The following is a 27,832-nucleotide window of genomic DNA, read 5'->3' on the forward strand; positions in this document are numbered from 1 at the left end:
ACTATTAGAAATTCAGAATTAAATTAATAACATCTCCAACTTCAATCCTGTGTCAGTATTGTAACCTTAAATATACTTTATTAAAGCTTTGCATACCCCCATACCCCCTTTAAAGCCTGAAGACTGGAAGGCTGAATGGCTAGTACAAGACAGTCTCTCAGTTCCCTTGACCTACTACTTCTGATCTAAACTAGTTGACTTTAGCACAACTACATGTTATAAAGTCATCATATCAAATTAATTTTTTTTTTACAGTTGTGCAAACTTTACAGTCAATTTCTCTAGTTAAAAATCTGTACTAAAAAAAAAAAAGTTATACATTTCCTCATCAGAAAAGCAGCATGTTGTTAGCCTGACAAGACTCTACAAGCCCTATCGTTGTCACTTCCCTATTTTTAGATAAATGCTGTAAAACAGAATAACAGAACTTCAGAAAACTACCAAGGCCAAATTACCTGATCTGCAGTTGCTTGGATTATGTTTCCTAACAGTTCTTAACCATAGGAAGTTTGCTTTGTTATTGTCCAGCCAGAAAGCATCCACTTTAAACTGACAGATGAAAAACTTGCACTACAAAACTTTTTGTTTCATATGACATACTGGTAAGATTATGAAATGCAGTTCAACAGTATTTTTCAGACAGACTTACAGTACAGTAAAAACTGCAAGTTTATCTCCCAATTTCTCCTAATTCAATGAAGTTCAATGAACTTCATAGTTGGCTGCATAAATACACACGTGCACAATGCCTAAACATTATTTTCAATGCTCATTTTTGCTACCTCTGCTCACATCACTTACAGGAATAGCGATAGAACAGTTCTGTTCATAACTGAAAAAGACTATAAATTTTCATTCCAACTGTCTGACTGCTTTGGGGCTAACCAAAAGTTAAAGCACATTCATGAGGATATTACCCAAATGCCTCATGAAGACTGAGGAGCGTGGGACATCAATTACCTCCCTAGGAAGCCTGTTTCAGTGCTTGACCACCCACGTGGTAAATAAATAAATAAATAAAATGCTTCCTGATGCCCAATTTATTGCAGCTTGGTGCTGTTTCTATCCAGTTATCGATTCCTAGGAGCAGAGCCCAGCACCTTCCCTCTGCTTTCTCTCCTCAGGGAGCTGCAGAGATCAGTGAAGTTGCCAATCAGCCTCTTCTTCTCTACACTGGACAACCTAATGTCCTTAGCCTCTCCACACAGCACATGTTTTGCAGCCCTTCTACCAGCTCTGTTGCCTTCCTCTGTGTGCTTTCAAGAACCTTCACATCCATTTTTATTTTTTCTTGATAGTGTACAGTCCAGAAGCACGCACTTATTCAAGCTGAGGCTACACCAACACTAAACAGCAAGAGAATCATCTTTTAACTGTCTGACTGTGCTGCGTTTAATGTACTCTAAATTGCAGTTTGCCACCACGCTGGCAGGCAGGGTGCTGCTGGCTCACGCTGAGGAGCTGCTGTCACCAGCACTCCCAGATCCCTTTGTGCTGTGCTGCTCTCCAGCCAATCATCACCCAGTCTGTATAGGTGTATCCAGCATTACTCCATCAGTAAGTTGGAGGGAAGGGGAGGAGGGGGGGAAGATTTTTCACTGCAATGTACAATAATACTTCAGGGAACTGAGAGCAATCCTTGAAATTGCCATTTATCCTATTCTCCAACATTTCTATTCTGATCCCAAAGGGAGCCGGGTACTGTCCAAAGACAAATAAACACCACATATAGCTCACTTGGAAATGTTGATGAAAAACAGATACTTACTGAGAATTCTGTTCTGTATTCATTTCTTCCCTTATAAAAACAAAGTTCTCTCCCTCTTCAGGCTCAAAACAACTTAAGTCAGGTCCATCTGGATATGGCGTAATTACTCTCCTGACCATAGCTGGAATCTGTAGTTGTAAAAGTTATTACACCATAGCTCTTACACTGATTGCTAGTGAATATTTGATCTCTTGAGAAAGGGTTATATAAAACACTTATACAAATTAATCGATTATTTAAGCAGCTGATAAACCTCAGTTATATTTCTAAGTAGCCTAAGGTTAACAGTGGTGACTATACTGAAAAATACAGTTTTGTAGTTGAGAATCTGCTCTATCAACCAGTCTTACTGTGTTCTTTGTAGCTGTTATAGTTTCCATGGAAATAAATGGGAGGCACTCATTTCAGAGTGACCTACGCACGTCCCCAGCTGCTTATAACCCCTGAGAGAAAAAGCTTCAGGGTTGCACAAACTCACATCCTTTATTCTTTAAATGTGCAATGGTGTAATGTTTCTTGGTTTTCCCTTTATGCCTGGAATTTCAGCTTTCACATTATTTTTCTCATGGCTTTTAAGATTTATTGAGAACACTTCATTTGTCACTGGCAAGACTTACTTGCTTTCTTTTCCTTCAAAGTAACAGATGCACTTTTCCACAGATTTTGATTTTTTTTTTCCTCCGACATGCAAATACTGTTAGTTAACAAGAACATTTAATATATTAATGTGCAATGTAATTACTTTAAAGAAGAACACTATTGGCTAGTGAATAAGAAAATATGAGCTCCATGGAATTGGTAAAGCGGGAGCTAGGTTTTTGGAGTCAAATGTTCTCCTTTCAGCCTGTCACCTAAACACCCTGCAGGTATATATACATCTTACTCACCTGATCTCATTTTAAACATAACCAATTTACACTGAGATTGTATGACTTACCATTTTCCTGTAATAAACAGAAACATCTTTTACAACTTCATCACTTAAGACATCCAGAGTCCTAAAAATAAATAAAATATATATTATATTAATGATCACTCAAATGAATGTTGTAAAAGATTCCTTGTAAAAGAATCCAACTTCGAGGAATATATAGTCCCAGAAATAGAAAAAAGAAAACGAACTTGATCCATAAACGAGTTAATGCATTTGATGTAAGGAGTGATTAAAAATACGAACTTTCCAAATAGTCCACTTTTACTTAATAATCAGTTCATGGCTGTGGCTTTATCTTATTTAATTCTGCATACTCCAAGTCTTCCTGACAGGAACCTAACACTTCAAGTCCATGTAAATTCTTCTGTAAAAATCAGCCATGATAACCTTTGACACACCAGAAAATAATACAAGATTTTACCCAACTAAATTCTGCTTCCTATGCACGAACAGCTTTCCTTGCACACTGTCATGGCTCATTTTCAGCTATCTCTTATCAAATCCAAAATGTTGCCACCTACTGATGGTATTTTCATTAAAACAGAGATGCACTCTTATTTATAAGTAAGCATGTTGCATGTCATTTCTGAGCTTAAACTCCAACAAATCTTAATTCAGAACAACACTGAACACAATGTAAATAATATTTTATTCTCCTCTGCAAAACCAAAGATTAAAATGTATATAGGTATGAAGATATAAGAAGAAAACTGACACTACCAACAAATTCTTATATCTGTGATATGCATAGAATATCTTTCTGACATGGAACTGAAGTGCTGGCATTCTGAACTGGTTAACAAAGATCTCTAAAGACTCCTATGGATAGAAGGCTAGGAAAACAGAGCAGAACGGTTACAAAGATTAATTTATTTATAAGTCTTTGCTAGAAAAGAAGATCAATGAGCTCGCCCTGAGAAGAAGTTATCTACTCTGGAAGTAACTCAAAGCCCTATATGTAAGCTTTTCCCTTAATTCAAGCTTTTCATGCCAGACTGGAAAATACGTTTTTGTAGCTTGGAGCTTGTATCTCCCTTTAACACAGCAGCATCAAGTTTCACTTCAACATTTAGCTGCTCCTATTACTTCCAACAGATTTGCCTTCCTGGAATATTTGGCTTTAACAGATATTCATAAGCACACCTGCACCCTTCCTTACCGTGTTTCAAGCAAAGCTGCCATATTGAGTCCTATGAACTGCAGGCAGGACAGTTTTAATTGTTCAGCATTATACATGGCTGAGAACTCCAGCAACTCAGCAGCATTCTTTAAAGTAACTGCAGAGAGAAAACACAACAAACTAGTAACATGCTGCAACCTCCTGTAGCAATTTTTAAGACTTAGTGCATGGCATTAAGTACAGCAAGCTCCACGTAACTACACAGCAGCATGAACACAAGGACTACTTCACAAAAATAGAAAGGTCATACCTACAGATACTTCAATTGATTAATATTTATATTTAATATATTTATTTAACTGGATCAAAACGAAAAGGAAAAAGGAAGTTAATAATTGCAAGTTTCATAAACAGAATCCACATCTTCTTAAATCTTCAACTCTTACTAGAGCCAGGAAAAAGAAAAGCATGGAGGAAAGCACCAAGAAATGACAAGTAAAATTTGTACGCTAACTTTGCATATGAAGCTAACAGCATATAGTGTTTTCTAGAAAAGGCAGACATTCGTAGCCTTGTAGGAACAGCACTTTGTCAAACTAACAACAGAATTAGCATGAGAACTCAATACAAGGACAGAAAATAGAAACACTGAATTGAAAAGGAAGCATAATGGAAGAAAGATTACACTAACGTAAAACCTCACCCTGACTAAAAAAAAGCAATTGTAAACAGCTGTGCAAATAACAGCACAAATGCAAAGGAATACAAAAGTAATCCTGCACAGAGATAAAGAACAAAAGACACTAACATTGACATTAAAAAGTGTATTTTAATATCTAAAACACAGTAATACAAATGACAGAACTCACGTTTTTCTGCAATGGCTACTTCACATATCTCTTTGAGCCTGGATATAAGAAGTTGGTCTGCTACCACAAGAACATTGCATATGAATTCCACATTTTGAGAACCTGGAAAACAAAGTGTCACATAAGCACCCTGGGCAAGTCATATAAGCAATTGTTACACACAGATCTTCAGCAAGATTTAAACAGGGGACAAATGTACTGGCTCTGCAAATTCTGATGGAATTTCACAGCACAAGGAACAGCTTACAGAAGAGTACATGAAGTGGTTTTTTACATTTTTTTATTTTTAAGAAAGAGAGGGAAAAGGAAAACTGAGTCCAACAAGCAGAAAAATGTTTAAAGATGCTCTGGGTAAACAGCCTCAGTATCTAAAGTCAAGCCGATTTGGATTTTCTCAAGAAGACAAAACACAACCATGCTAAACTATGGAATTCCTTTTAAAAAAAATAGAAAACTTTCAGAAACTATTGTTGAGCCGAAAATACATTACTGGCACCTTTTATTGCAAGAGCTTCATCTGTATACAGGTAATCCACTATTATCTGCAGTATGTCAGAATGTATTGGCATTTCCAGAGCAGAACAACAGGAAGCCTAAAATGCAAAAGGAAGGGGAAAAGAAGTAAAAGAAGTTGACTATTTAGAACAAAATAAATAATTAAGATGGTGTCTTTATTTAGCAAATTGTTCAGGCTGAGGTTCACATTTTTAGCATTACAAAAATCATTTAAGCATTTGGACAACAGCCGTTCAAATTTTAAGTATTGACTGCAGCAGAACAATTAAAGTCTGGCCAAACTTCTGAATAAATAGCCATGAAACAGTTCAGTGTTTCTTCAATTTGATGACCTTCTCTAAAAATCCTCCTTAAAAATAATACTTTACTCAGAACTGTTTAAAAGCAGAGCACTGAACTCCTTTCCTCTCAGTATAGAGGGTCTAGTGAAATTACAAGTTCCCGTTTAACAATAAAACTGAAAGGTTAATTTAGCCTTTACTGTTAATCTCACACAAAACAAAGTCATCAGCAATCCCCACATTTGAAGAACCATCCTAATCATTAAATAAAGCATTAACCATTAACATACTGTCATCCTTCCAATGATGACATGTCACTGAGTACATGACACTGCTTCACTTCTATTTATTTCAGTTGGTACTGTAGCAAATCTTGACAGTAAAATATTGATCTTCATGTCAAAAGCATGTTACAGTACTTGTATAATGCCCATCTTATCTTTAAAATTTCTTATAGATATTGAAATTTTCATATAACATCTAGAGTCCAGAAAGTACTTTCTGGACAATGTTTTACTTGCAAATATTGTACTATCTAGATTTTCTTACAAAATAATAAGACTGACAATCCATATATAACAAATATAGCTATAACTAATAGAAACGGACACTCAACACTTATTTTTTTACTTTTTAAATCACTCAGCTATGTTTTTCAGATACATTTTCTTGTGTGTGACAGAGGAAAAGGCAGTACAGTAACTTCAAGGACTGGTGAAGTACTGTTACTCAGCAAAAAGAGCTGCCAGTATTTTGCCAAGTTCTTTAATTTATATCTTGCCAAAAAAAAACCAACCACAAAAACTATGTGAAGTTGAGAAAACTTGCAAACAATAATTTCAGCTTTCAGTCTCTAAAAAATGCGCAGAACCCTTGTTCATTAATCATTATTAATAGTACTCAGATATTGCAACAGAGGCATCTAAGTGAATTCTCAAAGTCAAAGAACATAGAATCATAGAACTGTAGAAACATCAAGGTTAGAAATGATCTCCACGATCATCTAACACAGAAGATGAAGATGGACAACTAGCAAATAGCAGCTAAGATAAAAGATCTTCTGAAGTAGCAGCCAGGGACTAAGTGAAATAGCATTAATAGTAAATATCAAATAGAGATACTGCACATTCAATTTTGACTGTGCTGTACCTTTCACTCAGTATCCATGAGTACAGCATTCTATTTAAGTTGGAAGATCTTTCACAGAAAATAAATGATAATATATCCAGAGGCATCAGTATCCTCTAATAACCAGCGAGCATCAATCCAGGAAATAGCTCAAAATAAACTGATGAAATAATAATTTGATCTCCTTTGATATTCAACCTTACATTTATTATTCTCATACAGTACAGAATTTCAGTAGTTCAGGAGACTAAAAATATTGCTTTTTTTGCAAACAGGATCCAAGAAATCAGCTTTCTCTCTTCCTCAATATTTAGGATACATTAATTCTGGGAAAAACTAAAAAGCTGTCCCTTACTTGCTGTCATAAAAATGTACCACTACACATTTTTGTTTATTGGTAAGCTTACCTCAATCCACGAGCTGCTTAACATGCTGTGAAAATAATCTGTAAAGAAAGGCATTTCAGTTCAAGATGCAACAAAAGTCCAGTAAAAACAATAAATTACATACTAAATATATATATATGCATATATACACACATACCAAGTCTTGCACAAAGTACACACTTATGACACGGGAATTCCTTTCCATCTGAAGATTTCAACGTCACATCGCAGAGGTATGAACTAGAAGATATTTAATAGGATCAGAACTGTGACTGTTCATTAGAGCTGAAAGTTGTAGACTCTACAAACACATGCTTACTTCAGCAAGTGAGGACTTACATAAAACACACACTTGAATTTTAATGTAAAACAAACAAACTAAAACTCAACAGTAAAGGCAAGATAATTTCAAGTGAGAAGTATTCTTTGGTCCAAAGTACAGTTTCTCAAAAAGCACTCACTCTATCTCAGATTTTTCTTTCAAAAGGCTGTCTATTACTGTTTCAAACAGCTACGATCAAATTAATTATGGCTATTTTTGTCAATCTGAAGGGGTCTGTGTTGTTTGTTATTTCTATTGAATTAACAGCTACTACAAGCTTCAGCAAAGTATCTGAAGAGCAAAGGAAACCAAATCCTGTGAAAAAGTTACCTTTATGCATCACAGTTCTGATTACACAGACAATTTAAGCCTTTGTGTACAATCAGATCAATGGAGTCAATGAACAGACAGCCCTTTGATACAAGTGTAAAGAATTTCTTCTACGGAAAGATATTCCAGATTTTTTTTCATTAGAATAAAAAACTACATACTTTCTTATTTCCAATCCAAGTAGTCTTAGTGTAAAAGCAAGCTTACTTGCAAGAGATGTAACTGATTTTGACTGAATTACCCTCAGAATTTCCCCTGGCATTATCATTCTAGTTAATCTGCAGAACAAACTGATATCTATAACATATCTCAGACTACTAATTCGTAGATCACTACACAAAGATTACAAAGAACTTATAGTCACTGTGAAAGGCTTAAGTGTACAACAGAAGCTAAAACACAGCTGATAGAAATTAGTCTACGCTTAACAGATAATGAGATGTAGAAAAGGAAGAACAAGATAGCAGATGTGAGGAAAGCTTAACTGAAAAAGTTTACCATTTTTTCTGATTAAACTTCAGTTTGTTCCCATTCTTCCTGTTGACAACATTAATTTTTCCATTTTCTAACCTGACTCCATCCAATCTGCAAATCATTCACAGCAGTAATAAAAACAATCAGTATAGGGTTCAAACCATTAAGAAAAAGTTTCAAGAAGTAATAGCACTTCAGTCCACTCACACTATAAAAATGAAAAAAAAAATCCATCTGTCATGGAAAACAAGAGGTGAGTTATAAAATATAACTGAAATTCATGCTACGCCTTAGGTAGCTTATTACTTTAATGAAAGCTATACTGCTGTACTGAAGGCCAAAGTTCAACATAACAGGATCAAAAATCTAGAAGTTAGAGATTGTGCTACCAGTCAGATAGTTATCTGAGCAAAGACACTTGTGGAAGAGACACATATATCAGCACAGGCTTTTTAACATACTAAGATATGAAGGGTTGTGAATTGGAATGGTAAAGATGCAGGAACACTGCTGGTAGGTTATGAAGTGATGCACTTTCATCAGGGAAGTGCTTTATCATAGCAGTTTTACTTGGAAACTATAATTTTAGCAGCAGAGCCACATCTTTGCTGATTAATTTTAATATTTGTGAAAAACACACTGAAGACAACTGCCCTAAAGTAGTTCATTATCTTCACTGAAACAAAAAGATAAATGTGGGAAAAAAATACAAGTAATACAATTTTACATTTTCTCATTTCCATTAGTTTCACCAGGCAACAGCGAGAGCATATCAGTTTAACAGGAATTTAAAAGTTTAGTATAAACCAATACAAAGTTATTTATGGAAAACACTGATAGACCATGGATCACAGCATAGATTTACATCAGTCCAAAACTCACTAAGATCAGCTCTCTAACAAAACATACATTCATGTTTTATGATAGTCATTTCAGAAAATCAGATCATTTCCATCAGATGTCAAGTCTCAGCCTTAACAGGGCCTTCAGCACATTTACATCACACAGAACCCTATGGGAAAGTATTGCTGTAAGTACAAAATCATGCAAAACAAGCCTAATTCCGTTAATCAAAAACATCGTATTGATGTTGATTCCATGGTGTGCACTGGATGCTTTTATACTTGAAAAAAGCAGATTTAGCAAATCTAACAAACCCTTCTTCCCCTTTAAAAGTTAAAGCTTAAATTAAAAACTCTCTGTAAAGAACATGCCAGAATATAAATTCATTTACTTTCACCTACCTTCCACTTAAATTGCTGAGTCCAAATTTTTTTGCAGCGCTTTGCAACATTTTTATGAGGTTAGCTTCCTCACCTACAATTTTGCCTTTTTTAGATTTGTTCTTCTGTTTTTCATTTAGAACCTGCACTTGATTATTTCTGTAAATTTCAAATGCAGACTTCCTATTAACATCTTCATCAAAACTCATTTTGTTCAAGTTAGAAATTAAAGTATCTTGATACTCTTCTGATTTTGATTTATGTAGGACTTTCGGCTTGTAACCATGAGTCAGAAGATCACAAGTATCAGTGTAGATGAATTGCAGAAGGTATGCAAACAGATCTGGATGAACTTTCTCTATTACATACAGATCACATCCAACAGCATCTTCATCTTTACGGTAGACATCTGGAGTTTCTAGCTGACTATCACTGGAAAAAAACAGCTTCTCAAAGAAGTCAGAGCGTACAGCCAAGATGTATTTGTGCACAGCGTAAGTTCTGGTGCCAATCTGAAGAGTCACATCATGGATGCTGTCCATTTCATCTGTTTCATCTAACAGCTTGCCAAAATCTTCTCCAAAACTTGATAGTGACACACTTGGAATTTCATAGAGACTAGAAAAATAATTAAATCCATTAAAAAAAAAATCCTCTGTTTACAAACTCCATAAAAATTTAAACAGCACGTTTAGCAACAGGGGTAAGGCAGTCTCCTTTATCCTCTTACAATGATGAACTACTCAAAAATTTGTGTTTTACTGTTTACAGAAAGAGCTAATAATATGCTACCTAGGCAATTAAATCACATACATAAGATCTGTCATATCAAATACATATTGGGATATCAAACACAGCATTTTTGTCTTCAGATTTAAGCCCCTAATATGTATTTTTTCAGACCTTTATCTCATTTTTCCATAAAGAAAACACAAATGTCTGCTATATTTCATATCAGAATTAAAAGCAATAAGAAAAAAGGTGATATTCACTCCTGTATCAGATATACTGGAAAATATTAAGAGAACATCGTCCAGTGGTCTTCTATTTATTCATTTTACATTCAACATTTTTTTCCCCAAAGATCCACTTTTCACTTCATTTAGAAGTTCATTACTGGTGACTACTGAGGGAATGAGTTTCTATAGTATTTACACTCAGAGTGTATTAAGAAATAAATTGCAAATGCTTGCCTTAATCACTTCATTTAAAATATCAATGCTACCTATTCTAATTACTCAAAGACACCTCTGCTTATTAGCTTGTTAGTAATCAGCTGTGCTATGCGAGTGCTATTGTCAAGTCATAGTATATATAGTTACTCATACAGCCAGACAGAATCACAGAATTGTAGGGGTTGGAAGGGACATCTAGAGATCCTCTAGTCCAACCCCCCAGGTGTTGAAAAACAGGCGTTTCTGAAAAGCAGAATGATTTGTTATCCCATGCACAAACACACAGGAAAAACGACAGCTGCTGAAATACCTTGTTTTAGGGTCTGACTGTAAAACAGCAAAATTGCATCCATTAGGATCTGTGGCAATACTAACAGCTCGGTGGACAAAAGCAAGTTTCTGCAGTCGAATTCTTTCATATGCACTGTTTGTATCATATGGACAAGATATTTCAGTGGAAGCATTCGGAAGGCTTGACATTAGTTCTGCTAAAAAGAGATGAAAAAAAAAGAAACACTAAAAGGTCGAGCTAATTAAAATGCAACTGATAAAAAAAAGACAAGATTTATGACTTCAAGTCCACCGATGCCATCACTAATAAAGTTCAGATTATGCTGAAGATCACTTAGCACCACTAAAACTTTTAAAACAAACATAAAAAGCAACAACAAAATCACACACAGAAGCTCTCATTCATCCCAAAACACTCCTGAATGCTGATTAAACATTCACTTAGTCAACAGATCAATGGATCTGGATTCTGAAGTTGCATAAAAAATACTAAAGCTACACAAAGAACATCCATGAGCTGTAAGAACAGTGTGCCTACAGATACGTATTAGCACCAGGACAAAGAACAAGAAAATGAGATGCACTCAGGAGCTACTGCACAATACATAGAATAAAAAGAAGTAGTGCCTGAACAAAACTAGTACGCAACTCTGCAACGATCGAGAGGAAAGTTTTTTGCTGTCAAAGACTAAGTCCATTTCAGCATAAAAATAAAGATGTAATCCAGATATCAAAAGCAGAACTGCAACATAAAACTGTAAAGCACAGACACAGCCCAGATTAGTAGTAAATCCACTGCTATCTATAGATTTTTATGGCACTTCTATAAACAGAGCCAACACTTTAAGTTAAAATCCTGTTCTATGGTAGAGGTAACTTCTTCACAAAAAAAAACAATCCATCAGCAGTGTGAGCGAAGTTAATGGAAGAAATTGCTCTGGAGACGATATTATGCCCAGGTCTGGGAAACAAAGTAAGATTTCCCTAACTAAGCAGTGCAAGCAAGTACATACTTCTCTTTTTGTTCTATGCTAGTTTTCTAGGACTGGTCATTTAATGTGTGACAAAATTGCTATGCTGGACATTTGTGCTACTATTCTCTTCAGAAATAGTTTCCTTCATGGAAATCTCTCATGGTTAACCAAAAAGGAAAGAAAACACTACCCAGTCAGTGTACCAACCATTAGCTACAGAGAAAACTCACCACATGACAATGTTAGATCAAGCAGCAGAAAACAAGTATTGTAAAGGTTTGATTAATCTTTCACATTGAACTACTTAAAAAATTACGAAGTCACTACCAACCTTTCTTCTCTAGCATTTTTCTTCCTTCTTCTAGCCACTTGCCAGTAAAGGCTTCACCATCCTGTGTGACAAACATCATTTCATTCCTATTTAAAGCCACATCAGATATGAAGACTTGTCGGCCGTACACCCAACGACATTGCTTCATGGAATTATTAGATGACTTCCAGCAAAAAATCTGTAATATCAGTAGAAGTATTTTTCAGAGAAAACATATAAAAGCAGTACTGTATTTTTTAAACACAAGAACGTGTCATTTCAAAGTTGCATATAAAAGGAGAAGGACTTGGGGGCTGGACTCGATGATCTCCTGAGGTACCTTCCAACCTCTATGATTCTATGACTTTCTTCTAAATCTTACACTAAAACATGAGCATCTAATAAAAAAGAATCCACATGTAAAGCGGGGAAAATTGTGATATTGAAATGCTTTTGCCCACAATGAGCACTTGAAAATCTTCTCTGAATATTCAGTTCTGTCAGATTTTATTTACACTTCACTAAGGACAGTAAAAGATGTCAAAAGTCAAGTCAAGCAACAAGCCTAATCCAGCTGATTTATGGATTTGTACAACTGCCTGCTTTATGAGTTAGGTCAAATTCAAAATTAGCACACCAAAAAATCATAAACCATATCTTGCTAATTGCCTAACAAAAATCCTAAGTTTCTTTGTATGATCCAAGGTTCTGCAGGTGCAGGCCATAACCAAACATAAACACGAGAACATTCAACATAAATGTGAATATATATATATGCACATATACAGATACATCTATGCCTTTAGACATATATGCATATATATACAAACCCATACACACACACACACACAATATATAGTAGACATTGATAAGATTCCCTGTAAGTCTTCTCTTCTCTTCGCTGACAAAAACTACAATCAAGCTCAACCACTTGTTGACTGAGGGAACAGAAGCAGTAAGATCCCATATCTCTCCTTATTCAGTAATTTATGGAGCCTAAAGCCCAAATCCCAGCATTTCCTGGCATCCAGCATAGAAAGATACACAGTGTAGGTTGATGTAATTCCACTAACATAGAAAGATAACTAGTTTCTTACTGCTAAAGTAATACCCCAAAGATGCTGAAGAGGAACTACCAATACTACAGATACTAGAGAATAAAGCTCTTATGAACAAACATCAAAGTGGAAGTTTATGTTCTCTGAGGCAGCTAATGACCTAACAAATGTAAAGAAAGGGAAATACCCACAGTGATCTCTACTTTGATACACAATCAGTTGTTAACATTCCCTAACACAGCATTTCAGTAACAAAGCTTTTTTGTAAGCACCACTAGGTGGCACTGAAGGCTAAAGTCTCCCACTGAACTGACCTAGGCTAGGAAAGGCTGGTGTTCTGGAGGAATCTGTGAACTGCTCTGCCCTTCTGTGAATGGAGAATGAGGAAAGAAAATAATAAACCCTCTGTAAAATCGCAGATCTAATACTGTTTACATATAGCTATAAATCCTAAGTTATTCACCAAGCATAGCTGTATCTCTTCTGAGACTTGTTTCTGGAGGGTGTAAAGGTGAACAAGGAGGTGAGGTAAGGGAAGCTAGAAAAAGAAAGTTAAAACTGCTTTACTTTTCCATACACATGCTCTAACCACATCTGTATGGAAATTTAAAGCAGTTTTAATCTCCAATGAAAAGCTATTAGATGTTCCCAGATTTAAAAATCGACTAGTGTAGATTACTTTGCAAGTCCACCCATCACTTTTTTTATTTTAAAAGAATACATCTCTAGCAGCACTACACATTTAATTGTGTGTTTTCTGTGCCTGATTTTGTACAGTCAACGTATGTTTATAGTAGAACAGTAAAATACAGTTATTTATTATTTCAGCATGCATTTTTCCTTCCTTTCCATGGTAAGTCCTTCTTGGATTTCTTAAACAAGAGGTTCATCAAAGAAGAGCAAATGGTTTGTTATTATTCAGCAAGTAGTATGCTTTAAGACTGGGATTTTAGATGTATAACTTACTCTTCCAGCTTCATCCAGTGCTAAAACGCAGATCTTCTGACCCCCATTTTCTTTAAGATTCTGGGTGTCTATCTTGTATTCCAAATAGCCCCCATTAACTAAAACTTTTTTAAGGTTCAGTTGTCTGAAAGAACACAAAAGGTTACAGTAGTATTTTTCCCAACATGAACAAATATTGCTTCTAAGATCAAATTATCTCTTTTAGAGAACTAGTAAAAAAAAAAAAAAGCATAGCTGAAGTAGTGACACTGAAAAGCTACTTAAACTTAGTTATCCTCTGCTGGTGTAAGTAACATAACTGATAATAACATTTTATAAGTAGACTGCACTTTTCTATTTTGTGTTCCTAACAAGTCACATAATAGTCACATTTTCTTTTCATAATTAAAAAAAATTGCTTTCATCTTCATAATTACATAAATTTTAGAAGTTTTGTTTAGCAGTTTGTATTAAAAGATTTATCCCAGGAAGTTCTCAACCTCCCTCCAGTCTAATTGTTTAATGCCATGCAAGATAACACTTTTCTGTTTCTCAGTGTAAGAATGCAGAAAATTGGTTATTTAACGATAGAAAACAGAACTATAAATAATAATCCCTAAGCTAACGCTTGTCAATGAATATTGATAATATTTGAAGTGTAGCTGAAAAGATAACTGGAAGCTGTTGATTGCCTCCTCTGAACTGTTCACAAAACTATCAGAGAATGGGATTAATTAATTTAATAATAGTGAGTCACAGACTTAGTTTCTTGACAGGTTTTAGCACATGGACCAGGTGGTATCACAAAGTCCCTCTTCTAACTTTAGTCATTCTATGTAGCATTCACAAAAGTATTGTACACAAATAGTATTCACAAAAGCTTTATGAAATTCAGAGCCCTGCTTACTGACTCAAAAATGGGACAAAGTAACTACACACAATAGAACATCTTCAATGTCTCTAACAAGACGCATTTAAGCAAACTGAAGCCAGAGAATCTGCAAGCCTACAGCATGAAATACATTTTCTTAGTATGTTTCTTTTTAAACATCCCTAGTAAACAATGAATTGTATTTAGTCCCTTCTAATAAGAAAATACACAAAAAGGTTGCTGCAGTTCATGTGAAGAAATCTCAGAGCAACACATTAATGCTACTTTATACACAAAATTGTTTAGAATGGTTGCAAGTAGAAGACTACAGTGAACTCTCCACCTCAAACTTCATAACAAATTAGAAAAGCATCACATACTTTGAAGCAATCTTTTTGCACTGATAGTCTGCAAGTAAATAAATATCCCCTCTTTCAGTAACACACACTGTAGCACCATCACTTGCAGACACCAGCGACACAGAAATATCTTTATGGTGTAGAGCAGAAACTTGTCGAGGCGCGGTTACACACTTTTCTCCATTAGGATCTAGCAGATAACCTAGAAAATATAATTCACCCAAAAAAAAAGTGTTATTTGACATTTCACACAACGCAATTAAAGAACATATTGCTAAGCTACTTCGAAGAACCTTTAAACTGTTTAAGATTTTCTAGGTATTTAGATATTAATCTTCAAAACATTAAGACAAGTAACAGATACACCACATGTACTTGTTAGTTTACCAGGAACTCCTGAAGACTGGACATAAAAATAAAGAAGTAAGGCATATTCTACAGGGCCAGCTAGTTAATACTGCTAAACTATGCAGTAGCATTGCCTTTCATCCCAAGGAAAGAACATCTATTTGATCACATTACAGTTCATAACGCTAAAAGTATTATCACACTTGCAACAGCTGTTTCAGTCATTGGAAGGTACTAAGCAAGCTCATCAGACAAATCACTATAAGTACAAATAAGCACAAAGGCAGGGAGCTAAGGTGAAACAAAAGTTGGAGTTGTAAATGTACGGGCTTTGAAAACTTAAAGATCAGGCCATTATTGCTCTCCTGCATTGAGAATCTATAAAAATGTACACAGCATAACCCTGCTTTGTGCACGCTTACATCTGCAACACAGAGTCCTGCAACTCTGACCTAACACATTATGCCCAAACTTCCTACAGAGACAAAGTTTACTGCCACAGTTCCCAGCTGACACAACTACACCACTTACAATCCAAGCTACTGACTCCATATGGTACTACACTGGACCTTGTATATATCAGAAGAATAAATATGCATTAGTAAGATGCTTCTCAGACAAAGGTATTATTTTTCCATATACCTTTTCACTCTTAAATAGGAACAAAAAAAAAGTAATAACCAGATGCAAGAATCGATGTACACTAAGTATTCAGAGCTAGCTAAATTTTATCTGCATAAAAGATACATGACTGTCAAATTACTAATCCAAACTGTAAATACAATATCTGCTTATCAAAAAAGACAAACAAAATTAAAGTATCCCATTCATACAATGAATTAGAAAGTTCACTAGTTGGTAATGCATTTTTATTAGGTCTTCATAACGTCAGAATAATACTGAATTAAGTGAAGATGATGGCAATTAAAAAAAAATGTACAGAGGGAAAAGGATTTCAATTCAAAAACTTAGTACATAAAAAACATTATCAGTAGTTTGCTTACTGTGGACAGGAGAAATAGTTTCTGATTTGTTACGGACACTATTGGCAAGACCTGAGGTAATTTGCCACACAAATAGTAACATTCAGTATCCTTGATGTTTTCAGTAGTGGAATCACACAAAGAAGCTAAGTGAGATTAGCTCCCATCATCTCAAAGTGTAAATGTTATGAAAAATATCCTTAAAAAAAAAAAACGTCTGGAGGGATGAAATCATCAGATTGGCAAAAAAAGAGAAAAAAGAGAAAGCTTTAACCAGGTTTCTGTTGTAGGAAGCAGATGATAGCTTTAGTAAGTGTAACACCTTCTAATGGCTGTGTTTTACAACACTTCTACCTTACCTAGTTGGCCTCCATTCAGCCCCATGGTATACACTGCTTCCTTAGTCCATAGCACTGTATGGAATCTGCCTGCAGCCACTCCAATCACCATTCTACCTTTCAGGTTTTTTGCCTGAACCTAAGCACAAATCCAAAGTACATCTTAATATTAAGCAGCAAAGGGTGAATTTCACATGTACAAACTTCTGACAACATTTAACTTCTGAAGTCATTATGAGTACAGTATTGGTATCAATCCACGTACAGTCTATTAAGATAATTTCAGAAGTTTGCCAAGTGGGACACTAATGCATTTATGACAAAAAAAGAGAAGGCTTTTTTGGTTGTCTTTTTTTTTTTTTTTTTTTTGCATTATTTAATTAGGACTAGAATCAAATCTCCTTAGATGGACTTCATGTGTAAGATGCAAGGACTGCAAAGCACTTATATAATACATGCAAAGAAGATTAGAATGCCACAGAGGTGTCATTTGAAGCGTTTCAGTTTGTGTGCCCTAATGTTCTAGGCATTCTGTAGAACAATACAGTACTAATCCCAGACTTTAACTTGATCTTGACCATCAACAACTATCTGGAAAATCAAAAGCAGTACTGTGGATATACAGTTATCACGAAGGGTATCTCATTGTTCCCCAAAACACTATCCCCACTGCACTTCAGCAAATGATTCTTTCCTATTTAATAATATTGGTACTACAATTTTGTATTTTTTTTTTTTTTACTCCAGATGAAACTTGTTTTCAAAGGTAAAATAGATTTGATTTCCTTTTTTAGAAAAAAATCAGAATAAATTATCAATTGAGCATAGAAACACACTCAAATTGCCTCTTTAGTTCTTGTTGGTTATTTCCTATCCCCGTTTCTATTCTTTCCAAAGCATATCGACTGAAAAAAATCAACAGCACTTCCAGCAAAGGATACAACCATTATACTCTTAGATCCATCATCCAGTGATGCAAAAGGTGTCAAGTTAAGTCTCAAGTATTACATACTTATTACTTCATTTAAGTTACAGAACAGTCTGGGGGAAAGAGGTTTTTGGAAACTGCAGCTTATACCACAGTTATTGCTGCAATCTTCAGTATAGTTCAGTTTACAAACTGAGATTTAAATCAGGACGCAAATCAAAATTTAAGACTGAAATGTACAATAACACAGAAATGAGATTTTATCTGAATTCAGATTTCACTTCAATGTCTGAAAAAGTTTAAATTTACTTGCACCGCCTTCACATTTCACTTTCTGTTAAAAGAAAAATTAAAAATGAAAACAAGAAATACAGCCAAGCTTCTGGCTGACATTATTCTTACCTGTCTAGGAACATTGCAATTAGCAGAAGGAGGCAGAATACCCAACTGATGGAAAGTATTTAGACCAAACGTGTAAACACATCCATCTTCTGTTAGAACAACAGTATGATCTTTAGCTGCTGCTATCTGGGAGCACTGGTGGCTACTCAAGCCTTCCACAAGTCTTGGAACCTAAATAAGAATAGAAGTGATATATTAACCAATGGCCATACATATAACAACAACAGAAAATTGTAACTAAATACTGAAATACAGATGAAAATATATATGAACATAGAATATATTCACTAACAAATTTACCGTATCTGATCCAATTAGACATTAAAAACACAGCCTCTGCTATAGGGGAGACTTGCTCTGAAATCAAGGTGGAAACTATATCCTTGAAGATAACTGATACCTTTTATGTATTTCTTTTTAAATTATAATGAACAAAGAAGGTTACTCCCATCCATCCAAATACAGGATAATCTAAAGAAATTTACAGAGAAAAGGAATAAGTTCTGTATCTTTGACTCTTCATGCCCTCTAATGGGAATTCCTCTATGAGTAGGCATCATTCCTATTTCAAAAACAAAAGTTTCCATACCCTCTTTCCTAGAACTGGGTTTAAAAGTGAGTTTTGGTCTTCATAATAGCATCCAGGAACACAGTATCAAGTTCTATTAGATACTCAATATTAGGAATATTTAACAAAACTGAATACTGTGCTGTAAACATAGTGCATACTACCAAGTACAAAAGGTAATATATTTAATTCTTAACTGTGTGGAAAGTGTATCTGCCTTTTCAAATTTCATTTTTGTATATTGCAACAACGTACTGTTCAAATGAACTCACTCAATAGCTGTGCGAGTCTAAGATGAAATAATCTTCCCATCACCTTTCATGATGTTATTCAGTGAGGAAAGGGGAGGTCATTTATTTAAAACCAACAGCAAAGTGACTAACCAAGTTTTAAGAATGCACTCATGCTAACTCTAATTCATTTTCAGACTTTCTGTTTGATATAAAACAAACATAATGCTAGGCTACACACAAGATAGCATTAAGTTACCAGGCATGTTTGTTCATCACCATGTCCTAGGCGCCCTCCTTGTCCGTGTCCACATGTATAAATTTGACCTTTGTGGGAAAGGAACACTGAGTGGAATTTGCAGAGTACCACCTGAAAGAATAAAGGGTGGGAGAAGAATACGGGACAATCTCATTTTCTAGGATAATCCAAGAACATCTACCAAAATCACCTTGTCAACAAGTTCAGCTTTAGTAAAAATAACTTATCACGACACGGTCAGAATTTGTGAACATGAAACTACATGCAATGCTGCAACACAGAATCTTCATTCCAAGGTTTAAGTATACTAAGCAAAGAAGAATGCAAACAATCAACACTGATATGAGCAACTTTTTAGCATGTTGTTATGATTATCACATTTGAATGCTAAAAGATAGATTGTTATTACTGAAAAGGTAAAAACAGTGAAGAAGCATGATTACAGACACATGTAACAGCCCACACTGTTGATCCTCTCAATTACACTACAAAATCAGCCCTAAAGTTAATCTATTAGCCAATAAGAGTTTTTTTCTGTTTTCACTATAACCACTGCAAAGAATTTCATAAGGGAATGGAGAATTCAACTGAAAGTGAATTGCACCTGTCACATGCATCTCCCTGACCTTTGCTTATACATCAAAGTTACAGCTCTCTCCACACAGATACAATGACTGAGCTGGTCAAAGTACAGAGCTCCCAGAACAGACTAACTATAGCAGGCCAGTTTAGAAAAGAATTTCTCTGATTTTCTGTAATATAAAGCTACAAGACACAACAAGATTTAGGCATGCTTCTAGTTATTTCACTTCATCAGCCTGGTAAACCCTTTGAAAGCTAAGATCTAAATGAGGCAATAAACAGTCTCAAAAATTATTATTTATCTGTTCATGAAAATATGAGTAAGATACTAGTGTAACAGCAGGTGCATTACCAAATCAGATCACAAGTTACACAAAATGCTTTAAATTTAATATGTAGTACATTAACTTACTTCAACAGTTTTGTTTATTAAAGTATGTTCAAGCAATGACCTCACAGGATAACAAACGTTCAGTTTTAAGGGTCAATTTTAAGGCTAAAGCATTGCTGAAGGAAACTGCAGCACAGATAGCACTGAATGCTAGATCAAGTTTTTATTGTAAACTTTGAATTATTCTTATAATGAAGTCGCAAGAAGTTAAAAGGAACAAACTACCATTACAGGAGGTGTGCTCTAACAGCACACGCTGCTTTCAGCACAAGAATTTGAATTCAACACGTCAGAAAAATTCATTGTCCCACTTCCATTCGCTATGGGAGTTGCACAAGAGGTTAGAAACTCAAAACAGTAAGAGGAGCATCACATTTCTGAATTCTTTCATCATCATCAAGTCCTTTAACCAACATTAATCATCAATAGCAATAAAAAAAACATTCTCCCCACTGACACAGAATTACGGTTTCAATGGAGGTGGATGGGAGGTAAAACAGCAACAAAATAGTACAGCAGAGGCCTTGTCTAATATTCCTCAGCTGTTCTAAGCTGCTTGCCAGATCAGTGCAAACAGCTCACTGAGAAATAACTAGAAAGAAAAAAATAAGAAGATACAAATGAGATACACTTTCTTTGGTGTGAATTTGCAAAACTTGATTACAATGTTGACTGCTGTTTCCCTCCACAAGTCCTTCCACATTCACTGAGAAAGGTGTCAATGCAATACTTTCAAAATACCTGCTTGATATACACACTGTTACGAGGAAAGAGATCCACCAATTCAGGATGATGTTTACTCTGTTGACCTCCATGACCCAATGTAAAATTGATATTGTTCCCCCACGTGTAGACTTCTGTGAGATCTGCAACAAAAAAAAACCATTCTCTCTGCAGCTCATAAATACTGCAGTTTTATACACACCAAATTTGAGAACTACCATTTCTATTTAAAATTTGAAGGGGAAAGTTGTTTTTTCACCTAAAACCAAATTTGAAAAGCATATATTCTTATGAGAAATATGATGTCATAATAAAAAAAAACTTTGACAACTATGTATACAAGACAAGCTCACACTTACATTCCCATTATGGAAGATGCAAACACTTCACAGCATTTACTGCAGTTTTCAGAAGAACATTACTACTACCTTAGGTTACGTGTTTCTATTTTTCAATTTAGTGAAAAGTCTTTCCCAAAAAAGGTTATACTCTTATGCACAAGAGCTATAAATAACTTTAATTACTCTTTATTTACTAATTTTTTAAATAACCTCTTGATTACACTGATATCTGAACACTGTTTTCTGATGAATAGGAAACCATAATAAATGTACATTCAATCACTTGATGCACCTCTTTTAAGAATTAAAAGAGTTTACCGCATTAAAAGGTCAAATTAACTCAGATTTCCATGACCAAAGCCACTTTAATTGACTCAAAGCAAGATGAAAAGACTCTGGAGACAACAAGAAAAGGGCACAAAAAGTATAAAACAGCATTAAAAACAAAAAATGTTGGAAAAACTGTTTCTGTCAAAGAAAAGATTGTGTGTTCAGTTATTCCTACATGCTCATTTCCTATTTGGAGATGTTACATCTGCAGTGACTGTAGCTAACATACCAAGTTACCTTACCTTATAAGTATTCTGAAGATTCAAGAATATATTCTCCCACTTCTCACAGAAGATACAGAAGTGATGTAAACCACTCTACTAAATTCAAAGACACCATCTTTGGTAACTTGGCAGTGTCTCTGATGGCCTGAACTCATATAAAGAGCCCAAAATGTTTGGAACACACCCCTTGAAACCAACTAGCTCAAGTCCCCCTGCTCAAGCAAGATCAGATAGAGCTCGTTGCCTGCGACCATACCCTTTTTCAGGTTTCAAATATCTCCAAGGACAGTCTCCACAAAATCTCTGGAAACCTATTAAATTGCTTGCCTTTGTTGTTTTGTTTGTTTGTTAGTTCTTTCCTTCAAACCCATACGTCAATCATTATCTGTTCACTTCTGTTTCATATCCAAACCCCATGTCAACTGCCAATGTTCTGCACCTGCTGTTTTATGGACTTCAGTGATTGACACAACATCTTAAGAAATATGATTATCTATACCATTCTAACTAGAAACAGAAAATATTGTCTGCGCTGTTGAAATAGATTACCTTGTAAAATACAATTTAATTTATTTCCTACCAGTTTTCTTGAACACCACATGGACTGGTCTGTCTTTCATCACAAGATCCAAGGCTGATAAGCCTTCTTTATCCTGAATGTACAGACTAACACCATGCTGAAAGAGAAGGAGAGAAGGGGAAAGAGAGAAAGAGAAATTAAAAATAACTCGACTGCTTGAAAAAGCCATGTAATCATTTAAGAAGCCACATACAGCTTTAAATGATCTTTAAAACTGAGAAAAGAAGATCTCCCAAATCTTTCTCAGTCTCTTGTGAATAGATCTAATTTTGTTCAACTACATATATTTCACGTTAATTCATTAACCTGAATTTTACTGTACTGGTTGAGTAATAAGATGTAATCAGATAAACACGGAGGAAACTCACTCCAAGGTAAAGCACTGCCATCTAGAAAGGATGAGTATTTATTTATTTATTTTTAAATAGCATTTACCAGCTTTGAAAAATGCTTTTTTATAAGAAAAAAAATGTCCAGTTTAAAAAAATACATAGTTTTGACAAACTAAAGAAATGTAATTAAAAATAAAGACCCATCTACTATGGCTCTGAAAACAAGCAGGGAACAATAGATTACAGATGCTGAGAAAAAAGACAAGAGGGCACAAATAGCCAGAAAAAACAGTAGTGAGGAAGTTTCAAAAGCAAAAAACGTTAATAGGTTATGATTTCCCTCTTCTCAAAAACCTCCAGGGATGATGACTACCACCTCCTGGGGCAGACTGTTCCAATGCCTCATCACTCCTTCTGAGAAGAAAATTTTCCTAATATCCAGCCCGAATCTTCCCTCACACAATCAAATGCCAGTACCTTGTCCTATCATGAATTACATGACAGAAGAGGCAGATCCCCCCCATCTTGGTACAACCTCCCTTGCAGAGAGTGATAAGGTCTCTGAGCCTCCTCTTCTCCAGACTAAGAAATCCCAGTTCCCTTTAGCCACTCCTCATGAGGTTTGTGCTCCAGCTACATTTGTCTTCTTTGGGCATGCTCCAGGGCCCTGATGTCTTTCCTGTAGTGAGGGCACCAAAACTGAATGTAGTACTTGAGGTGCGGCCTCACCAGTGCGAAGTATAGATGGATGATCACCTCTCTGCTCCTGCTGACCACAATGTTTCTGATAAAGCAAGGATGCTGTTGGTCTTCTCAGCCACCTGGACACACTACTGGCTCATGTGGGGCCAGCTGGCAACAAACACCCTCAGACCCTTTTCCTCTATGCAGCTTGCCAGCCCTTCTGCTCCAAACCTGCAGCAATGTCTGGGGTTGTTGAGACCAAAGTGTAGGACTCAGCACTTGGCCTTGTTAAAATTCATACAATTGGTCTTAGCTCAACAATCCAGCCTATCCAGATCCCTCTGAAGGGCCATCCTACCCCTAGGCAGATCAACACTTCCTCCTAGCTAGGTGTCATCCACAAACATACTGTGAGTGCACTCTATCTCCTCATCTAGATCATCAATAAAGATACTGAAGAGGACAGGCCTCAATAGCAACCCCTAGGGAACACCACTACTGACTGGACACCAGCTGGATTTAACTCCACTCACCACCACTCTCCGGGCCTGCTCATCTAGCCATTTGTTTTTTTTTTACTAAGCAAAAAGTATACCTGTCCAAGCAACAGTGAGAGAGAGTCAAAGGCTGTGCTGAAGTCTAAGTAGGTTACATTCACAGCCTTTCCTTCATCCACTAGGTGAAACATCTACTCATAGAAGAAGATCAAGTTAGTCAAGTAGGACCTGCCTCTGACGAACCAATGCTGGCTGGGCTTGACTCCCAGCTGTCTTGCACACGGCACTTAATCACAGCCAAGACAATCTGCTCCATGACCTTCCCCTGTACTGAGGTCAGGCTGACAGACATGTAGCTCTCCGAATCTTCCTTGCAACCTTTCTTGTAGATGAGTAAAGACATTCTATATATACACATACATATATATATACACATACATATATATATACACATACATTATATATATACACATACATTATATATATATATATACACTGCTCTCAATTAAAAATAAATAAATATGGTGCTACCAACATTGGCTTTAAGGAAGTAAACAGCAATAACTGAACACCCTGAGTTGGAGGGGACCCACAAAGATAATTCAGTCTAACTCCTGGTTCTTCACAGAACCACTTAAATTCAAATCCCACATCTGAGAGCATTGTCCAAACACTTCCTGAACTCTGGTAGCTTGAGGCTGTGTCCTCTGCCCTGGGAAGCCTGTTCCAGTGCCCAACCGCTCCCATGGTAAGGAGTCTTCTCCTAATGTCATTATGTGACAAGGACACTTCTGTTTTCTTTTTAAATAATATGACAGAAGTAACACAATATTATTCCTTTTGATCGTTGCATAAGTCATTTGTAAGCATAACAGAAGCAGCAAAGAGCTTCTGGAGAAGAGGAAGGAAGCTGAGGGGAGACCTCATTGCTCTTTACAACTACCTGAAACAAGGCTGCAGCAAGGTGACAAGTGGCAAGACACAAAGACACTACTCTCGAGTTGAGCCAGAGAAGGCTTAGATCACATATTAGGAAGTGTCTTCACTGAGAGGGTGGTCCCAACATTAAAACTGACAGCCCAGGGAAGTGTTCCAGGAAGAGTGCCCAGTCCTGAAGGTAACTTAAGAGACATGTGGATGATGACTGAGATATCGTTTATGAGGAGAAGCCAAGCGATCTAGGATGCTTAAGTCGCAGAAAGTTAAGGAGGTGGATCTTATCAACTTGTATAAAAAAATACAGTTGGAGACAGTGGAAGAGTGGTTATCAGTGGTATCCAGCAATGGGAATAACAGCAGTGGGTATAAACTTAAATACAAGAAATTCCATTTAAACATTTTTATTGGTGTTAAAACATTGGAGCACAGATGTTTGGACTAGACAATTGCTCCAAGGTCCCTTTCTAGCCCAGCTTTTCATAACTGTGTTCTATTATCCCTTCCTGTCATTGCTGTAATATATTACGAACACATGCTTTTAATAACACTGCATAGCAGAGAGACTTCAGTTAAGAAACTAGAAGGTAGAGCACTCTCTATGACTCATTTTTTCTTCTACGTGGAATATCAATGGAGTCACCTATCATAAAAACCTCACGTAGTCATGCAACTGATAAAAAAGAAAAATGCATTTGGGAAAAACACTGAAGGCCTCTTCAGTGGAGGTTCAGCAAATATCAAAGGTACAGAGACATACACACACTAGAGGATTAAATACCTTTTAAAATATCACGTATACAGCTGCCAGTTTCACAGAGAACAGAACTGCCTACAATGCTCATAAGAACATTTATTTTCAGAAAGCTTAAATATAAACCTCCTTACTATGTAGGAGTACAACACATGACATGCATATTTATCAGTCATCAGAATTTCAAGAATTAAAGAACTACTGGATCCACAAGCATTCTGTTCAAACTGCTTCCTGAAAGCAGAGTTTAATGCTTACAGATTGCTAGTCACTGCAATACTGAAAGACCAAACTCAAAATGGGAAAGTCTCTGCCCTAAAGTTTGCTTGAAGTCACCCTGAGCCACAAACGTTCATTCTCTTACACAGCTAAAAGGAACCTGAACATCTCAATCAAATGCAGATCTTCCTGTTGCTGTACTCTAATTTTGAGGAACTGATGGAGGAGGAAGTAAAAATTAAAAAGAAAAAAACTTGCTAAGCAGTGAAGAAGAAACAGCAATAGCAGGGAAGGAACAAAGGGAACTAAGTGGAAGATCTGTTCAAAATATAAATTAATACATTTAATAAAATACTTCATAACTTGAACCGCTTCTCACTTAAACATAAGATCCACCCAAGCCTGTATTTTATGTTCTCTAAAAAGCATTAATTGGTACAATAGACTGAAGAGTCTATTTTTGCAGTATCTTTTGTCTGACATAAAGTTCATTTTATACCTTTAAGATCCTAACACTGAGACTACTCACACAAACCAGTCTTTCAGAGAAGTCCACAACTAGCTGGGGATCCTTACTCAGTGCTGATTCCTTAATGAAGACAAATTTTAAGTAAATCAGTGCACTATCATCTAAATACAGTGCTAAGATAACCTTCAAGAGGCTTTCAGTCAAGTTTAAAAACCAATTTCCAATGATTGATAGAACTCTAAAACTTACAGATACCAAGAAAAACTGCAGTTGCAAATACTCACCTTCAGTAGTGACAAAACACAATCAATGTATCCATAAAATATACTTCTGTGCAAAGCTGTCCATCCAGACTCTTTATCTTTTGCCAAAAGATCCACTCCTTTGGTCTCAGCCAACCAGTCCAGCACACCTTTTTTGCCACAGGATGAAGCAAGATGTAGAACGGTTCTACCAAAGGCATCCTTTATAGTTGCAGCATTGTAGCAGTAAGAAGAAAGAAAGGCTTTGATCTGGCCTTCACTACCTCTGGTTACTACAGAAATAACATCCAAAGCATGCTGTAGAGAGCGACACTTAGAAGTGCAGTCTGGCATGAGAGAATTCATCTTCACTTCGGAAGCTGCTCCTCTCCTTAAGGGGAATAACCATTAAGAATATCAAGGCACTCCAACTCAGTACATAACACAGTGCCTTCAAAAATTTGTAATTCCAAAGATATAAATCCAGTTTTATTGAGCTGCCATTAGAAATCTTTGTAATGTTATGTTTGGCACTTGATCCAAATAAATATTTAAAAATATATATTTTAAGAAGTCTTATTTCACCATCATATATAACAAATATTGTTGTCCATAGAAAATTCCGAAGTGAACTAACTACCTTATGTGTGGAGAGGGGGATTCCCCCTCCACACTCCCTTACTCTTCTAAAACTCCATAATTGCAAGGGAGACCTGAAAAAGAACAAAACAGAACACATTAGTCAACAAGAAAAACTTTTCCCCCATCAACTGCGGGAAGTTAAATGCACATCATACTAGAGCTCCTGAGTACAGGAGTTAAGCAGCAAGGGTTAACTGACTTGTCTAATGCCATTTGAGCTTCACAGTCAGGCATTCAGCCAGTCGGAAAAGCCAGGAATCCCATCCCCCCCAGCCTTGGAAGGCAACTCCTCCCCTTTTTTGACATAAACCTTTGAGACTACATGATGAACCAGGAAAACAAAACAAAACAAAAAACAAGAACTATGTGAACTATTTCTTTCCAAGTCACCTTAACCCAGCCCTCCTTAATACAGACATACAATAACAGATACTACGTTAGGACATTGACACATACACCTCAAGTTTTGAGACAGAACGCTGTTGTTCAAGTTTTC

At 35.9% G+C, this 27,832-nt stretch overlaps 1 protein-coding gene across 4 annotated transcripts in view; it reads right to left on the minus strand.

Moving 5' to 3' along the window:
* The window catches only part of IBTK (inhibitor of Bruton tyrosine kinase), a 54,885-nt gene that overhangs the window by 21,791 nt on the left and 5,262 nt on the right, over positions 1 to 27,832 (minus strand). For 2 of the 4 annotated variants that reach the window (XM_065730945.1, XM_065730942.1), the window contains exons 2-20: positions 26,737 to 27,407; positions 22,562 to 22,658; positions 21,105 to 21,229; positions 19,391 to 19,501; positions 18,334 to 18,504; positions 17,025 to 17,142; positions 15,356 to 15,536; positions 14,126 to 14,249; positions 12,123 to 12,300; positions 10,837 to 11,014; positions 9,373 to 9,969; positions 8,153 to 8,239; positions 7,160 to 7,242; positions 7,024 to 7,061; positions 5,188 to 5,284; positions 4,692 to 4,793; positions 3,862 to 3,979; positions 2,706 to 2,766; positions 1,769 to 1,896 (exon numbers count right to left, since the gene is read on the minus strand). In XM_065730945.1, the coding sequence (XP_065587017.1) occupies positions 1,769 to 1,896; positions 2,706 to 2,766; positions 3,862 to 3,979; positions 4,692 to 4,793; positions 5,188 to 5,284; positions 7,024 to 7,061; positions 7,160 to 7,242; positions 8,153 to 8,239; positions 9,373 to 9,969; positions 10,837 to 11,014; positions 12,123 to 12,300; positions 14,126 to 14,249; positions 15,356 to 15,536; positions 17,025 to 17,142; positions 18,334 to 18,504; positions 19,391 to 19,501; positions 21,105 to 21,229; positions 22,562 to 22,658; positions 26,737 to 27,060 (2,918 nt within the window). In that variant the 5' untranslated portion in view covers positions 27,061 to 27,407. The remainder of the gene's footprint in view (positions 1 to 1,768; positions 1,897 to 2,705; positions 2,767 to 3,861; positions 3,980 to 4,691; positions 4,794 to 5,187; positions 5,285 to 7,023; positions 7,062 to 7,159; positions 7,243 to 8,152; positions 8,240 to 9,372; positions 9,970 to 10,836; positions 11,015 to 12,122; positions 12,301 to 14,125; positions 14,250 to 15,355; positions 15,537 to 17,024; positions 17,143 to 18,333; positions 18,505 to 19,390; positions 19,502 to 21,104; positions 21,230 to 22,561; positions 22,659 to 26,736; positions 27,408 to 27,832) is intronic. The other 2 variants (XM_065730943.1, XM_065730944.1) reach the window with 2 other exon arrangements.

Source organism: Cyrtonyx montezumae, unplaced genomic scaffold (genome assembly GCF_038088225.1).
Source record: "Cyrtonyx montezumae isolate F1298 unplaced genomic scaffold, pur_monq_1.0 scaffold_13, whole genome shotgun sequence".
Classification (NCBI taxonomy): domain Eukaryota; kingdom Metazoa; phylum Chordata; class Aves; order Galliformes; family Odontophoridae; genus Cyrtonyx; species Cyrtonyx montezumae.